The sequence below is a fragment of the Rhinolophus sinicus genome, chromosome 1 (genome assembly GCF_057876585.1).
Source record: "Rhinolophus sinicus isolate RSI-liver-muscle chromosome 1, RSI-T2T, whole genome shotgun sequence".
Lineage (NCBI taxonomy): Eukaryota > Metazoa > Chordata > Mammalia > Chiroptera > Rhinolophidae > Rhinolophus > Rhinolophus sinicus.
Window position 1 is genome coordinate 194,526,659 of NC_142501.1, and position 18,711 is coordinate 194,545,369.

An 18,711-nucleotide genomic window follows, 5' to 3' on the forward strand; every position below is an offset into this window, starting at 1 on the left:
AGAGATTTTTGTCTGTTTCTATTTGGCTGTTTCTCCAGTGCCTTGTACATAATCCCATAATTGGCATACAATTAGCCATACATTAAATATTTGCTCTCTGAAATGTTAACTGTATTATTATCTCTGAATTTGTATTGTGTATGTATGTGTATACATGCATATACATATTATATATTCATGAACATACACTCATGCTAGCTTCTTATTAAAGATAAAATATTAAAGGAAAACTCAAGAAGTTTTTGTAAAAAGGTAAATTTCAATGTTTCTGACCTAATAGTATGTGCATAGGTTTGGAAAAAATAGCATTACCATCTTTTTTTCCTAATGCTCTACAGAAATGTGATCTTTGTATCTAAAATTGATCTTTGTATTCAACAGCTAAATACATGAAAAACAGATTTAGGTGCAACAAAAAACAAAACAAAAACAAAAAAAACAAAAAAGCTAACTTTATAATTATTAACGTTTCACTGAACAAAATAAATGATTAACTCTCCATTGGTAATATAAGGGGTCAAATGTAAAATTAACTCAGGAAGCTTAGAAAGGTACTTCTAAGCTTTAAAAGTTTATTCAGCTGTTATGCTTCTCTGCTGCCCAGAAATTCTGGCCAAAGGACAGAAAGGAAGGAATCCCTCTTCCTGACATTCATGAGATTATCCTGTTTCACCCCAACAAAAGCATCACCTGGTACAGCCCACTGGACACATATATAGTTGCCACCCTATTCATTATGTATTTTATCACATGGATGTTTAATTTTATTAAGGAAAAAAACAGCACAATGGAAAAAAAATTCCTCAGTGTGTCCATGGATTTGTGTCACGACACAAAGTGTATTGCATGCATACATCGTAGTTGGTGAAGAGTCGCTCAGAGTGTGGTACCAGCCTCCTTTACATGCCTGGCAGTTTCCGTATGCCATGAGAAACCTGACCCACTGGATCTTTGTCAGACTAATTATGCCACTGTGTGTGATAATCCATTGAGACTGGCCCTTGAAAAGAGAGATTAAGTCTACATTATTGCCATTTCAAAATAGTCCCTCACCACTTAACTCCTACTTCCTTTCATTTGGACTTTAATGCTGAAAATTTAGCAGGAATTTAAAACTATTAATATTATCATTTAAAAGGAACTTTGTTACATTCATGGAACAATTTTTGACTGTTTTATGTAAATATTGATTTTATATTAATTAATATACTCGTGTATGCACTCACTGGTTGGCAAAATTAAAGTAATTCAGATGTTATTTAATATCACAAATCCCTGTGAAAGCTGAATATTGCAGAAAACATTCAATGATATGCATAAAGTTAGATATAAAAAGCTAAAAAATAAAGCCAAATTTTTATGCACATGCATGCAAATTATAGATGTGATAAGTGTGATAATGAAGAAATGATGGGAGGGTCCAATGTGTTCTTGTGTGGACCAAGAATGGACTCTGTTATAGACTGAATTGTGTCCCCTCAAATTCATATATTGATGCCCCAACCTCCAATGTAACTATATTTAGAGTTAGGACCTTTGTTGGGGTAATTATGTTTATATAATATCATAAGGGTAGGGACCTATTCTGATAGAACCCGAGTTTTCTGTCTGCCAAATTGCTGGAACCTTAACTTGGTACTTCTAGCCTCCAGAACCGTGAAACAAGAAATTCCTGTTGTTTATGCTACTCAGTCTATGTACCATTTTGTTACAGCAGCCCTCCTAGCAGACTAATACAGAGTCTCCCTTCTAAACCTGCAGAGAATACATAGAAGGAATTGTGAACTAGAACAAACTGCATAGAAGAGCCTAAATATGTAAATTAAAATTGATCAGGACTACTACGCTAATAATTCTCAGATTTGGAGACAGAAATATGTTGGAGGGGAGTTGACTACAGGTAGTATCTTTGGGCCCAGCCCCTGCTGTATGTAGAAGCAGAGGGCTCTGGGAGCGGTTCAGATGTGTTTTTCCCCAGTTACATTTGTCACATACAGATAATTACAGTACCTGCCTCCTGGAGGTGTTAAGAGTAAGTGATATAATCTAGTAGACCCTTTGGCAGAGTGATTGGCACAGAATAAAAGTGCAATAAGTGGTCGCTGTTAATGTTAGAGGCTGGATATGAGGAATGAAGGAAAACACTCCCAGGAAATATTGCATGGAAGAAGAAAAAAAGACATAAAAAGTGAAGTGATTTTTTTTTTTTTAAGTATCAAATGGATAACCTCAAACTACTATGAGCCTTTGCTAAACTACTTGCTTTATAGCAATGCGCTACTTCTCTTTCTCTACCATGGAGATGTGAATAGGCACTGGAAGTACTTGGCAATGGCCAGTGTCTATCAGCATGCAGAGGCACACACTCTTGTTGCACCTTGACCTTGATCAGGGATCAGCATAACTGTGAAGAAATCAATCAGGATAAGAGAATATAAGAGGCTTCAATCAAGTGATTAGGACAAATTAAAAAACAAAACAAAACAATACAACTTTTAAACACAATAGTGAAAATACCCCAAAAGCATAAATGCATCTTAAGAAGGGTTTTGAGAAAGTCATAGATGACTAGAAACACCTTATGCTTTGCCAAGTCCCAACTGTTTTATGTGATCGCCATAAACCCTGTCATGTAATCAGAGCAGGGGTTATTATGTATTACGTAAAATGACAGGAGATGAGTTCCAAAGACTTCAGGATGTGAAGGGACTTACACAAGGTCACACTGGCCAGTCAGTGGCAGAGCCAGGGCAAGGTGACAGATTTTTCAGATTGCTGTATCCAGCATTTGTTTTCTATTGTGCCAGTGGCCTTTGAGGAATGAACTAGTAAGCAGAAGTTAGGAGTTTCAGGAGCTCTACACCTAGAATTTTGGTAGTGTAACCTGCCCTCTGCAGTCAGAATTGACAAGGGGGGAAGAGTTAAAACTTCAGGTTTCTGGGCTACAGACCTACATACTAGAACTCAATTTTTGAGAATTAAGTTAGGATAAGAAACAACTACATGACGATACTGCGGCAACTATTTTGATTACAGTAATCTTATAACACTGGTAGGGAAAAGGTGAGTGTGTTGCCATGCTGTTGTATTTTTTTCTTTTCTTTTCTTTCTTTCTTTCTTTCTTTCTAACCAAAGTGCAGGGGGGAGAAAACGAAGGAAGGCAGAGCAGTTGGACCTGATGTTCTAGACCAGGGGTGTCCAAACTGCGGCCCACGATCCATTTTTTATTGGCCCGCAGCAAATTCCAAAAATATACTTAGTTTACTTAAATAAACCAGGTGAGGCAATATGTACCTCACCTCGAATGAGTGGCCGGGCTGTTTGTGTATTTTACCGCATGTGGCCCTTGGTGAAAAACGTTGAAAAAAGTTTGGACACCCTTGTTCTGGACTAAAAATAAAAACGAAACCAAAACACGACACCTGGCTGTAATAGGAGGCCAGGGACATTTACTACTTTTTGACACTAATATTGCAATCATAGTAAGCCATGACATTTAGTGGCATCCTTATGGTCACCAGGGCCTGCGCCCAAATTCAAGGCCACCGACATTTGCCTTTGTCTAGCCTGAATACCGTTTTCTGATATAATCTCCCCCCACCTTCCTGACACGTTGGTGCCTTAACAGAGTCCTCAGTCTTCTAAACTACTGCAGGCTTCATACCCTTCCTCGAGGCCCTAATCAAAATCACCATTTCTTAAGAACTATTGATCTTTGTGAGGTGTTGACCTAGTTATCCGCTTAAAACAATTTGCATCCATCTATGCCAGAGACAGAGGAGAACTCTTTCAGAGGTCATTTGCAATTTAAAAGAGCTGCTCCTTAGAATAGCAGGGCTTTGAGTTGTAAGGCATTTCTCAGCTCCTACTTCACCTGTGGCCCATCGCTCCCAAATGAAGTCATCTTCTCTCTTGTAGATCTCCATCCTTAGAAAACCAAGTACATGTTTCTCTTTACAGATATGCCAGGCTTTCAGCTTTAAAAATGGCTGCTCACCATGGGCAGTCAGAATGAAAATGGAACCTTTTCCTTCATCAGAGAGCATGGGTTGGCACAGGGAATGAATAACATCTGCAGGAATATATAAATTGACAGATAAGAGACTCATGGATGTGTTCGGGCATGGATGTATCTATGTTTTCCACAGATAAGGATCTCCAGAAAGTGAAAATCCATATGCTCTCATGCTTTTTTTTTTACTCCCTCAAAATATGTCAGAAGTCTACTGTGTGGCCAGTGCCTCCCTTACTTGTCTTAAATATTTGTTGTAGGTTAGTTTTATATTTCTTTTAAGGGTATGGTGTCTACAACATCACTAAGGAAAGAGCAGAAATCAGAGAATTGCTCATTTGCTACTGAACCAAGAGTCATACACCCTGCAGAGAAGGCAAGGATTCTAGCCAACACAGCAGGTAGCCTTTTATCACAAAGACATCTACCCAGCAGGGAAAGAAAATAACAGTTAGTATGCTCCCAGTCTGATGTAAAAGTGGTCACACCACCGTCCTGTGATCCAACGTGGATGGATCTTCAGGCCACCTAGCACCAAAGTCAAGGCCCTTTGTCATTCGCTCAACAAACATTTATGACTTTCTCCTATGTGCTGAGAACTCTAGTACGCTCTGGGAAGTCCGTGATGTACAAGACACACTTTGTAGGGAGGAATCGTCTAAGTTTCACATATCCCTTTACTTATGTGTATTATTTCTGCCCTGTCCTATCTATCAAGGCAAGGGCTCTGTTCTCGTCATCATTTTAATTACATCCCAAAGCCTTGCAGTGTATATTAGAGATAGAGCAAATGAACTCATTCTCTATAAAATGAATGTCTAAAAACCATCACACACATCAAAGAAAAAGGGTTTTGCAAAGTTAGAGATAGAAGATTATTCCCAGAGAGTTCAAAGTGTGGAATTACTTCCCAAGGACTTTGGTCCTTTTTCTAGAGATAGCCTCAAAAATAAAAGTTAGGGTTCAAGTGAATGGCCTAATTCTTGAGGGTATTTTTTTAAATCATATATGAGCTAGTTGTTTATGCATCACGTTAATTACTTGGATCTTCAAATTATACCCACAGCATTTTTTAAATTTTTTTTTTTGCATAGTAGGAAGTATAGTTTATGACTGGTAAGGATTGGGAAAATTGGGCCTATTCTCAGTAATCCTTTCAGGAAGGTTTTACCCAGATAAGTCTGAAAACACACTGTAACAGAAAGCACACATTTCACAACTTCCTCCAAATGCTTTCAGCACTCTTGAATTCGAACTGGATATGGATATTTCTTCATAGACTTTGTAAATTTCTTAAGTAAGCTCTATCAGAGTTGTGAAAAAACTGTGCATTACTTCAGTCTCCTCACCTCAGCAATAATAATTAATGGTGCTGTTTCTCACAGATTGCTGTGAAGATTGTTTCTGAAGAGCAATCAGCAAACGTAGATTCAATGCTTTGAAACTGAAGAAGTGTGATGCACATATAATCTATCATTTTTCTGTTCTATAATCTTCTTTGTACTATGTTAATTCCATGAGGACAGAGACTCATAGTATTCTTCACATACCCAGTACCAGTGAGGATATTAGATGTGAATCCTTTTTAGATTTTGTAATGGAGAATGAATTATTTTCTTGTGTAAAATGTCAAAATGCTAAAATATGTAGGGGAATTGTTGGTTTGTTCTGAGTCTATCTTCATCTGACCACAGGCACCTCCCCAAATGGTAAATTCCAGTATTCACAAAAGAGGCTGGTCAAGGGATTTGAGGTGGATGACAACAGTTGGGAACGGGTTGGGGCAGAAAGGAAGTCTATGGAGGGGTAGGAACCAATGAGGACATGTTCAAAGATTATAAAAAAAAAAAAAAAAAAAAAAAGCAGAGGATAGAAAAAAAGAGAATAGACTTCTCAAAAGCTTTTTGCTGTTAATAAATGCTGCTGTAATAGTTTGCTGTTGACCATTTTGATTCAGTTTAATAGTAAAGTCCTTGGGGATGTAGAAATGTTTTGTTTTGATTTATTATGTTTTTCTAATTGTAATAGTAGAGAGCCACCATTTCCCACCCCAATCTACAGTGATGGTTCCCTTTCAACTGCTTTCAGAACAAAACTTTTTTTTTTTTTAACGTCACAAGCAAGAACAGGAACACACATGTACTCAAACACAACTGAAACACAGGGTACACAAGGTAATACTAACTCTCACGTACTAGGAATTTTTCTGATTTCATATTATTCTAATGTGGTAGAGACTCACAAACTGACTCATGCCCCAATAGTGAATTGCAACTCGAGTTTGCAAAATGTTACCTTAGAATGTTCTTTATGAAAGTATTCATAAATATCTCCTCTACATGGTTGCACATCAGGTTATCCCCAAATTCTGGACTTTTTTTGTCTATAATTTGTTTTTCAGTTGATCCGATTTGTAACAGGATTCACAGTTTTAAGTACATCTAAGGAAATTTACTACTTAGGATGCAGAAACAGGACATTTCCAAGAAACAGAAGGTGGTAAGATTTCTTTTCACCAGTTTCTTACGCTGGGCCCTGGGCTCAAAATAAAATGAGAGGTTGAGGGTAGTTAGGTTATAGTCAGGAATTTCACTATAGTCTCAATGATATTTCTGAAGTTTTCCTTTTTGCAAAATTAAATAAACAGCTAATAAAATAAAAAGCCTGAAATACATACATTAGAGATTTACGTGGGCTAGCGTGCATTTCCTATCAGTCCAAACTTTAATGTTGTTACAATATGTATTTATTTTGCCTAAAGGGCTTTTACAGTAAAAATAATTCACTCAAAAAATCTCAAGAATCTAGCATTGTTGGTCAGTATTTCAAAACTTGGGGAGAACTTAATAGGGCAGATGATGTGGTAAATGTATTATAAAATTGTCCAATTTTACATGTGGAACACGTATTGTTAGTCACATGAACAGATGCAACATAACAAATGGAGACATAAATGTACATAGAGGGATGAGGAAGAGGATTCCAAGACTTAGCTAGAAAATCATTTATACAACTCAAATTCAGTCACTTGCTCTCTCAACAATGTGTTATGTCACATGCTGAAATCTCAGAAGCTGCTTGAATTTATGTTGTCTGACATCAAATAGTATAACCTTCAGATAAATGTAGTCCACAAAAACAAGAAGCCACATATGCCTTCTAAATGTGAACACAGTGACTTCAGTAGATCTACCTAAAAGGTTCCAAATTTTCCCAAGGAATTGAAGAAAAAACAAACAAACAAACAAACACCTTGAAAATTCTATAGCTACTTTGGTGAGTATTTCAAAATTAAGGAAAAAGCAATCCACTGGCAGTTCCTGTGCTAAACACAAAATGAATCTCTCAAATTTGTTTTACAGCCAGTGTTTTTTATAAATATTTCTCCGAGTCCTTGTATACACATATGTGAGAGCACACACAAACACACACACAGTGGTATTTAGAAATGCACACACAGAATGAGCAAGAGACACTATCCCTGAGTGTAACTGTCTCACTGGCCTGGAAAAGGCTGTGATGACATAACACTTTAAAAATATTGATCCATTTAAGATTTTATTGAAAGTCGGTATTTAATGTATTATAGACAAAGACATAATAGACTTAATTTTCCTTGGTTCACACAAAGCCAGAGTCTTAAAATCATTGTTGAAATATGCTTTGGGATTTTTAAAAGACTTCACAATTAAGTTCTGCTAACTACTTCTTTGAGAATGGTGTTCCTGGTGACTTACACATCCATTAGTAGCACATTTCTTTATTAACACTGTTTCTTTTAGGTTCATTTATTTTAATACTATCTTTCCTTAAACAAGGAGGAAAAAAACCAAACTTGAAAATCAAATGCACAAGTGGAACAAGCAGTGATTGGCTGATACCCCACGGCCAAGGTCAGGCTCCAGCAGGTTTCGGAGTAGCAAGGTCATCAGAGTATGGTGCATAATGGAGCATCATATTAGAGTGGAATTCAGCCAAACACAGTAATGTATGGATGTAGACGCATCTGAAAGAAGGAAAATAAAGATTTATGCAGGTAAAAGAAAAAAAAAATGAAGAAATGTTCCCTAGTGTCTTATGCCCAATCGGAATGATCTAGAACTTTTGAAGCAGGATTTATTTATTTGCAAATTATGCATTTGTAAATAATAAATATGCACGGGGGTGGGGGGAAGTTAACTTGTCAGATGAACCCTACTTGGAAGCTTTAACAGTTTTTTTTGTGTGTGTGTTGTTTGTACACAGCATTGGAGTTCAATACAAACATCACTAAATTCCTGAAAATAAAGCTTTATTCTGCCTTTAAAACATTAATTCACCAGAAGTGATAATTAAGATTAGTTTTAGTGGTTTCAGCTCAATTCTTCTTGGAATGTGATTTCTCCCACAACACTAATGCTAAATAAAGCACTGTGTAATGTTCTGAAACCGAGTTCCTGCTTTAGAAAAGATTCTAAGAGCTTTTAAAATAAATAAGAAAGAAAAGCAAAGCTGACTCAAAAATATATATATAGACAGATCTTACAATTTCTATACAGTTATCATAAATTAATGGATGGGGAGCCTTGCTACAGTCTAGAAATTGGTTATACACAGCTTAAACATAAAGCTCTAAACAAGGATTATGCTAAATTTCTTACAAACCTCTACCACTACTCTCTCCCAGGGAGGAAAAAAAATGATGTTAAAACGCCTAACAGCATTGGTGGCAATGGCAAAGCAATGGTTTCGTCACGTTACATTTAATTTTAAAAATAGTTCAGATTTCATTTTGAAATTTATAAATTTAATCATTTATATCTTAATACGTAAATTTAGAATCTAATACACTAGATTTGTTAACTGCCTATCAAGGAGGCAATCCAATTAAAAAATAACAAGTGTCGTTCTTCTAAACATTTGCTAGAAAACAAATTTAAAGGAAAAGTTAGTTCACAACTGTGTATTATGGATGCCACTAAGGTAAGTGCAGAGTTGGTATGTGCAGAGTTGGAAAAATGCAAAGGAGCATAGCAGCCAAAGGGAATCATCAGTATTGATGGAAAGGCTGAAACACTATCCCGATGAGAATACATAGGAAGTTTCATATATAATGTATAGAAAGATTTTATTAATGTCCATGGAAAATATGTTTTTATTGAGGATATACTAAATGCTAGATAGGTACTTACATCTATTGTCACTGTTCTGCTACAATGACAAATTCTGTCAATTAACTTGTTGAATATATGTTCTAAACCATGTTAAGTTACTTTAATGTATATCATCAATTGCTATCTTACGTAAGGGGAAAACAAATATTAATTGCTTTTAAAAATCTATAAAATTTGAGCTACAATGTGCCCAATAATTTAACAGAAAAAAACTAGAGCCTAGAGCAGGATTATATCCTATTGTAAAAATGTCAGTCTACATGGCCAAATAATACAGTTATACATACATAAGTAAATCTCAACAGATTTCTGTCACTATTGAAATATATACAGAGAGCGTTTTAGAAATTCAATTTCTTTTTTCCTAGAGTTAGTATGATAATAAAAAACAACAATAGACTCTGTATTCCATAACTTGGACTCTAGTCCACATTATATCCCGGATAATCTTGTGATCGCAATCAAATTACTTTTGCATACCAGGCCTCAGTCTCCTGTTCTATAAAATGAGGAGACTGGTTTAGTTGACATTTTTTTAATTCTAAAATGTGATGATTCTAGTTATTTTAGATACAGACATTAAGCAGTTAATTATGATATATTTTGATTTTGCATGAGTTTAAAGTTCAAATATTTTTCGCATACCAGTCTATGAATACCACAGTGAAATAAAAGTCTAATGGCACCATAGTTCATTTATATGAATTCATTTCTATGTGTTTGTGTGTGTGGAAGGGAAGTGGAGAGACAGAGTGTGAGAGAGCGAGAGAGAGGGAGAGAAAGATTTCCATCTATACCATGTGCATACTTTTGAAATATGCAATTACTCAAAAACAGAAAGATAACAAGAAAGAATGATTTGGCTATATTTATCCAGCTGCACGTTCTGCTTAAAATCTTTAAATTGATTTTGTGGTCTTATGTCTAAGTCTTTAACTGGCTTAAGACAAGGCTCAAATTGTCATATCTAGACTTCCATAAAAATTTGTATATTCACTGACGATCAAATCAGTGGATTACCCTTTCCTTATTTCATCCAGAGATCCAGGTCATATTGCTTTAGTAGATACTTCCTGACTAAAGATACAGCCTAACTTTCATCAATTAGCCTCTTGTCTATACTATTAAGCCGAAGATACCAGAAATCCCACCAGATGCAGATTCAATGTGGCTTTGAAAGCCCTCTTGGTTACAGACAGGAGAACCATATTGTACAAATTATGCTTACAGAATTAAAAGTGGAAGCTGTGGTTGGCATCACTTTGCAGATGCATTTCCGCTCTAACATATATAGTATATGATACATACACAAATTGATATTTAGTTTTCTCAGGGCTTAGAACTCTAATAGATGATGGCAAGTCACATCATCCATTTGCTTCCAAAATTGAAGTAATTAAAATAAAAAATGTGCCATATACTTTATTAAGAATATATACAATGAATACTGAGCACAATTTGATCAATTAAAGAGAACATTATTCAGACTATGTTCTGCAGTTCTTTACGCAAGGAAAACTGTCATTGGAGTTAATATGAATTTTTCTCAAATATTTCAGGATCAGCTACAAATGGATTTTTAAATTAATGCTTATTCAAGTTGTATCCTTTATACTCTTGCCAAAAATAAAGTACCTTGCTTTCCATTTACTAAGTACAATAAAATTTTTACTTGCCAGTGCATTATCTAAATAACAGCATATCCAGGATAAACTCAAAGGACATGAACATAATAAGCAAAGTGGTAATTACACTTTTATATTGTCTACTAATATTCTGGAATTATGTTAATTTTTTAAGAAAATTGAAAAAATACTGAACCCGGTAAAGCACTAGAGATTTTAAAATAAATAGAAAAGTTGAATTTTTCTGCTTTTATTTTACAAATTAAATACACAGTTGTATTTCCGGGTCACAAAACTTTAAAAACCACCAAGACCAGGTTAACCAAGCAAAGGAAGAATGAAATGAAAAGATGGATACTTAGTCTTAGTAATGCTGTCAATGACCCATGGTTTGCTCAACTTGACACATTATTTACTTGAGACCAATGGTTTCAACTGGAAAGGTCTACACTACAAAAACCTGGGCTAATGATCAGTTTTCCTAATGTATGAATTTTAGAAATAATTCCAGCAGCTCTGCAACACACATCTCCTAGCTTTTGCCCACTAGTAACTATAGAAGCTTTATTTGAATAGCTCTAGAGCTGTGAAAACAAACCAAAACGTGTGTGTGTGTGTGTGGGGGGGCATTATTTACAAACTTTTATTTCTACAAAGCTGTTTACTTATAATTACTTATTATAATGTAACTGTTAAGAGGACTTCGAAGCAACACTTCAAAATGTTTAATTTTGAACACTGTAACTGGCACCACTTCCATTATATCACAAGTAAAGAACTATGATAAGGCAATTCCGGAAACGTATAAATAAAATAAAGGCTTTCCATCAAATAAAATCTCAGAGTTTTAATTAATTCCTACAATAAGGAATTAAAAGACGGCAACCCTCAAGATTTTCCTTAGCTAAATTCAGTATCAAAGAGGGGAAATTATAACAAAACCCTGTATTAATTTTTTAAAATTTTATTTTACATCATGTGTACTCAAAGAAAATACATTGTGGCAGTATGTAAAAACTAAAGATAACGCCTTTTTAAAGTAGAAATAGAAAATCATCTACTTATGGTACAAACAAAAATCAGAACAAAAAAAGATCCTGTTTATTATGTCAGATGTCTAAACAGAATGTAACTTTGTAAACAGATCCCTTGTCCCCTGACAGCAATATTGAGATGAAGCGTATCAATTACTATTATCAATTACATTAAGGGGAATGTATTCCATTCACCTTTATTTCATTTTAGGTCTGCTATTTATTGTGGTTAAAACTTTATACATCTGTTGAATACCTAACGACATACAAATTTTCCAAAGTCACTTTTGGCAAATTGCATGATTTATTTCAGTGGCTTTGTATGGCATGTGGACTTTTTTGCTCATCTAAGAGACTAACACCATACATTTGTTTATTTATAAGCATATCACTTTGCCTTTTAAACAGGATGCCACAACAGTCTTGATATTGACTGTTTTAAATATTCAAGAATATAGAGCTAATCCTAGTTGATGAGTCAAACAAAGCTTAGGTGACAGAGCAGAACATGAGATAGTTACATAAAATCATCTGTAAATCTGCCACTGATGTGTCCACTCAAATGCTTAAGGTTCCACAATTTAGAATGCAAATGGCATTCAGCCACAAGACAAAAAGTTCTATTAGGATGACAGCTGAGAAGTAAATATTCTGCACTGAGATCTCTTCACAGGCTTTTGCATTACAAATTACCATTTTCTGGGGAAATTTCTACAGATCTCAATTTATTTATGGGTGTTTATAACTAATCTTACAAAAGTGCTATTATTTTAACTGGAATTGTCCTTGTTTACAAAACAGAACAAAACAAAATCAGCTGCTAACTCCAGATAAAGGGATGACACAACTTATATAAACTTTCCACTTGTCAAATTTCAGTTTAAAAGAAATAAATAACTCAGGCTCACGTGCATCAAAAAGACATATTTTCAAAAGTTACTTAATGCAATGTAGTGCAAGCCTGTGTTTTCTTGGATTGCTTTGATTATTGGATATAAAAGCATAGTAACTGTTTCTTCTTATCCAAATAGCTACAATAAAGTATTACATACAGAAAATATTTATTTAGAAACTAATTTTTAAAATTATAAAAGCAATAAGGAATTAATATCTCTTGTTTTGTAATATATTTAACATGCCCATCAATAACATTTTTAATGAGGCTATAAAATAACTTTTCTTTGCCTCAATTCTTTTCGGATCACATTCCACATGCAAAGCATATTCAATAGAAAAACTATTATTCAATATTATCTGACAGTTATAAATGTGTTTCTTGAGATCAGTTCTAGAGTTAAGAAACAATTGATTTATTAGCAGATTTATTTGTGGAGTTGCTAAAGCATTAAGACACAGAAGTTTCCCAAAGATTTTAGTTGCTGTGTGTCAAAATTTGGTGGGTGTACAAAGTAAACTTCATGAGTATTACATATATCACACAAGCAAAATTTTCAAAAATAAAATTTATATTTTCTGAAGTATCTCGATATATACTTTTTTTATTGTTTCCACATTTCACTGAGAAACAACTGTGCCAAATATTCCATACAACCTTCATAGTTTCAGTATATTACAATGCATACCCAAATATTCTTGCACACAGTGCATGGAACACGAATATTTGTGTTACTTGGCTTAAATGATACGTGGTTCATAAAGTGTACTTTTGCTTATAAAATTTTAATACCAAACATGAAGAATGCAAATGCTGACTGCATAACCTCATAGAAATCAAATTGTTAGATATCAAAATATTAAAAATGTGATTTTGCATGATATTTGCATATCATGAAACATTTTTAAACCAGCAATTTTGTCAACATAGTCAGTATTTCAGTATCTCACACTTGGTACAACATTTGCATGAGTCAGCACCCGTTTATCTGTAAAATCCTGCATAATGTGTAACGCAGCTAAAACTTGATAGTGTTCAAGTTGCGTAGACACCAGTAGTAACTAGAAATTTTCTCTCTGTATGCAATTATCCACTTAGAAGCCACAAAATAAAATAATTTTAGGTTAAAGCTAACCACCCAAACTATATATATATATATATATATATATATATATATATATATATACATACACACACACACACACACACACACACACACACACACACACATTCTGGAAACAAACCATGTAAGATGAATTGGGGCTGTCAAGTACAAAGAGGTACAAAATATCATCTACTTTGAATATTTTCTTTAGTAGCTTAGTAAACGTTGGTCTAACTTGCAAAATACAGTGGCCACCTTGCATAGATGACCTCTACCATATTCATGGTGCATGAATTAACATTCAATTCCTGCTATTAAACTTTTAAATCACAGCTTTAAAAAAGAGAAGACCAAACTTCGCAGAACATGCTCTGTCTCCAACTTATTAGCCCTCTCTGGGATATTTAAATATACTGGGATGCAGCTTACCTGTTTGCTGTACTTGTTATTGGTTTGACAGCTGTATTCAGAGCAGTGATCAGATCCAATTGAAATGTTGTCTCCTGCTCCCACAAATGTGTTGGCTGGTGGTAGATCTTGTACTGCCTGGTGTTTTTTCCCTGCAGTTGGAGACTGGGGGTGAAGCTGGACAGTAGGCAATGGGGAACTAGATTTGTAATGCCTGGCTAGGTCAGGACTACCAGGCCCACCGTTAACAGATCGGTAGCGGCCCATGCCAGGGCTGTCTGACAGCTTCTCATTGACACTATCATACCGCTGTCCATTTGGTTTAGAAGCTTCTACAGTGACAATGCTGCTGTAGAGAGGCTGCTTCGATTTTTTGTTTTTCTTGTCCTTTTTAGGTTTTTTAGATTTGTCATGCTGTTGGGGTGTAAAAAAGTCTTCGTGATCTTTTTTGCCAGCTTCATAGCCATTTTTATTTTTCGACCGGCAGTACCTTGCCATCACTACAATTAAGATGATGAGAATCACTGTCATAATTCCAGCAACCACCCCAATGACAATGCTGAGTCTCTGTTTGCTAATTTCATAGCTTGGGTCACCAGCTATATCCTGGGTAAGTGGGGTGTGCAAACTTCTGGCTATCTGGGAGTCAATCACAGTTGCATTAGAAACACTTTCATTGACAAACACATGCACCAGAGTCGTGGTGGACTGGGAAGGCTGCCCACTGTCATTCACTTGCACCACCAACCTGTGCAAGCCATAATGCTTTTGGGTGAGTTTTCCCACTAAGGAAACCACACCACTGGTGGAATCAATCTCAAATAGCTTGAAGGGATTCCCTCCCACAATGCTGTAGTTAAGGTCTGCATTGATGCCATCATCACTGTCTGTTGCCAACACTGTAGCTACCACTGTCCTGACATTACTTGAAGGTGGCAGTAAAGTGTAGGAAATGTTTCTGGGAAGGGTAATTGTGGGAGCATTGTCATTTTCATCCATAACAAAGAGAGAGACTGTGGCTGTGGCAGATCGGGGAGGGTCTCCTCCATCCACAGCCTTGACTCTGAACGTATATGTGGTCTGATGTTCCCGGTCAAAAGACGTCGTGGAGTAAATGGTCCCCGTGTCATTTTCAATGGAAAAAATGTTACTGTTCTCCTCTATGTACAGGCTCATGTCCGCATTGCGCCCCTTGTCAGCATCCATCACAGTGACCATCCCCACGGGGCTGTTGGGCTGCAAGTTTTCTTTTACATAAAAGGTAAAGACGTCCTGCATAAACTTAGGGTCATTGTCATTCTTGTCAGCCACCTGAACTATCACCGTGGTGCTGCCCTGCAGCACCGGGATGCCTTTGTCTTTGGCGTTAACTTTAAACTCATACCTGTCAGTCTGCTCGCGGTCCAGCACCGTATTAACAAGAATGTCTCCAGAATCCGGATCGATGGCAAAAATCCCCATCACAGAGGAGTCCAGCGAGTAGGCGATCTCCGCGTTTTTCCCGCTGTCAGCGTCTGTCGCCAGCACTGTGGCCACCCTCTCGCCAGGGATGTTGTTCTCAGGAAAGTAAACCTCCACCACCGACTGTCCGAAGACGGGAGGGTTGTCGTTGGTATCTCCCACCTTGACAATCAGGGAGTTGTTGCTGGAGAGGCTGGGGCTGCCTGAATCCACCGCCACTATGACCACGTTGAACTCCCGGTTGGTCTCATAGTCCAAAGGGGCCGAAGTGTGCAGGAAATACTTTTTCTTGTTCTGGTCACCCTCTGTGTCGCTGGCCGGCTTGAGCTGGAAGGGCACGTCTCCCACCACGGTGCAGGTGACCACCCCATTCTCGCCTTGGTCTCGGTCGGACACTTGCACCAAGGCAATGGGGGTGTCGACCAGAACGTCCTCGGCCACGTTGGCCACCCCATCCTTGAGTGGGATACGCCCAATCTTGCGGATTTCAATGGACGGCACGTTGTCGTTCTCATCCTTGATATTGAGAACCACGGTGGCCTTGTCGGTCTTGGGGGGCTGCCCGCGGTCGCGGGCCATGACGGTGAAGCGCAGCTGGTTCACTTCCTCGCGGTCGATACGGTGCAGGACACTGAGCCAGCCGGACGTCTCGTCGAGGCGCAGCAGCCGTCGCACCGACTCGGTAGCCGCCCCGAACACGTACTCGATCTGCCCGTTGACCCCCACGTCCAGGTCGGTGGCACGCAGCTGCAGAATGGGGGTCCCCGGGGCGCTGTTCTCCGCCAGGTCAGCCTCGTACACGCTCTTCTCGAAGCGGGGGCTGTTGTCGTTCACGTCGGTGATGAGCACCCTCAGGATGGCCTGGGAGGAGCGAGGCGGGTCGCCACCGTCTCGCACTCGCAGGGTAAGCTCGTAGGAGTCGCGCTGCTCGCGGTCCAGCGCCCCCTTCACGATCAGCTGCGGCTGCTTCTCGCCATCCGGGGTATCGGCCACCTGCAGTTCGAACACGCTGCTGCGGCCAGCTGGGTTGGTCCCGCCGCCGCTCTCTGGCGCGTCCAGCCGCCGCTTGGAGCCGCCTGGGCCGCCACCGCTCGCGCCGTTCCCGCCGCCCCCGGGGTAGGGGGCGCTGTCTGCAGGCCCGGCGCGCCGGCCTTCGCCGCCGCTGCTGCCACCCCCGGGCTCCTGGAGCAGCTCGTAGCGCTCAATGCCGTTGCGGCCGAAGTCACGGTCCGTGGCGGTGGGCAGCAGGTAGAGCGTGCCCACTGGCCGGTTCTCCTCTACCGTGAGGGTGAGCACGGGCGACGGGAAGGTGGGCGTGTTATCGTTGATGTCGAGCACGATGACCCGACCCTCAAACAGGTCCACCCAGCTTTGGGAGGGCCCGATCACCGACACCTCGAAGTCCAGGAAACACTCGTTTTCGTCGAAGATCATCTGACACTGGGGCAGCTTCTCGCGGTCGATGCGCCGCTCACTCGTGCTCAGCTCTCCCGTGAGGTTGTCGATCTTCAGGTACTCCGAGCCTGACTCCAGGCTGAAAGTCACCTCACCCGAGCCGGTCACGATGCCCAGGTCCGAGGCGACGTTGCCGATGCGGACGTCTGCTGGGCCTTCCTCCGCCAGTCGGTACCGGAGGAGTTGCTTGGCGGCCGCCAGGCTGAGCGAAAGCGGCAAGAAGAGACAGCAGCCCAGGCACCAGCCGCGCGCCCATCCCATGGTCCGCATCCTCAGCATCTTCTCCTGCTGCTGCTGTTACTGCTCCTTCTAATCACAGCCCCCTCTGCGCCCCCTTCCTCCGGGGCCGGTCGCCTGCCCTCCTAGCCCTCTCCCCTCTCCGGGAAAGGAAAGAAGAAGCGAGAGGAAGAGGAGGGAGGGGGCAAGAGCAGCGTGCAGAGTCGGCCAGGGGGAACCAGTGATAGGTACTTCTTTTTTCCCCTCTCCTGTTTCTTCCGAAAGTTATTGTTTCATAATTCATGCAATGGGTGCTAATCGCCCGCTCACCGGCCGCCGTTCAGTCGCAGTACTCACAGTTCACGGGACACTGCGCGCCGCTGGCTCGGCGCCCCCCCGGAGTCATCCCTGCAGCGGACGGAGGATACCGGGCTCCCGTCCCCACTCAGTCGGAAGGGGCCGGTACCGCTCCGGCAGGAGGGCGGTGGAGCCGGGAAAGCGGCGGGGAGCAAGCCTGCAGCCTCCCCCGCCTGCCAACCCTGCTCGTCTTTGCTGCTGCTACTGGAGTTGAGTCCAATTCACGTTTCAGCCACTCATTCCAGCTCCAGCTTCTGCTCCGGCTGCCCAGGCAAACGTGAGTCGCTTCCTTACACTAGGCGCTGGGGTCAGCAACAAGCCAGTCTCAACTCCGACTCCGCTCAGGCAGCTGGGGAGCCAATCCACCGACCCAGAACGAAAAATCCCGGTCAGGTCGCTTCGGGCACCATGCAGCTGAGACCACCCCCGTTACAGAGCGGTCCGCGTCCGGGTTCTCCCCTCGCGCGGAAGAGCAGCCCTAGCCATCTTCAGAGACGCCCAGAGAGAGTCAGTCCCTTCTCACTCCCGAAATCTTGCTTTTCTCTTTTTTCTTAACAACTCTGCGCAAGGTCATTAGTCACGAAGCCGCCGACTGGAACCGCAGCAGCAGTTCGCCGGCGGGGGCGAAGGCTGAGCCGTGCGCACCGCGCGGTGCCCAAGTTTGGGTTCGCAGCCGCAGAGTCCGTGCCTTTCCTCACCTGCATTCGGCCCGCATGTCGGAGCACTGGGATCTGCAGCGCTGTGCGCGATTCAGGGAGGAGATTGCAGCCTCTCTCTCCTCCCGCTCTCTCCGTTCCCTCCCCTCCCTCCCTCCCTTTCCCTCCTCCCTCCTCCTCTTTCCTCCCTCCTCTCCTTTCCCCTTTCCCCTTCTCCCACTCTCTCTCCTGCACGCTCCCTCTCCTTCCTCCCAGTCCCGATGCAAACAACTCGAGCTGAACTTGATCCCTTTGCAGTTCAAAGGTGAGCAAACCAGGTTCTGTGCGCAGGCGA

General features: G+C 40.2%; 1 protein-coding gene across 13 annotated transcripts in view; it reads right to left on the bottom strand.

Annotated features, from left to right (window-relative positions):
• The window catches only part of PCDH7 (protocadherin 7), a 402,244-nt gene extending 383,736 nt beyond the window's left edge, over window positions 1-18,508 (bottom strand). For 12 of the 13 annotated variants that reach the window (XM_074322183.2, XM_074322180.2, XM_019733858.3 and 9 more), the window contains exon 1: window positions 14,254-18,508. In XM_074322183.2, the coding sequence (XP_074178284.1) occupies window positions 14,254-17,427 (3,174 nt within the window). In that variant the 5' untranslated portion in view covers window positions 17,428-18,508. Of the gene's footprint in view, window positions 1-7,551; window positions 8,019-14,253 lie in introns of those variants that run through there. The other variant, XM_019733862.3, reaches the window with a different exon arrangement.
• Between the last annotated feature and the right edge of the window lie 203 nt (window positions 18,509-18,711).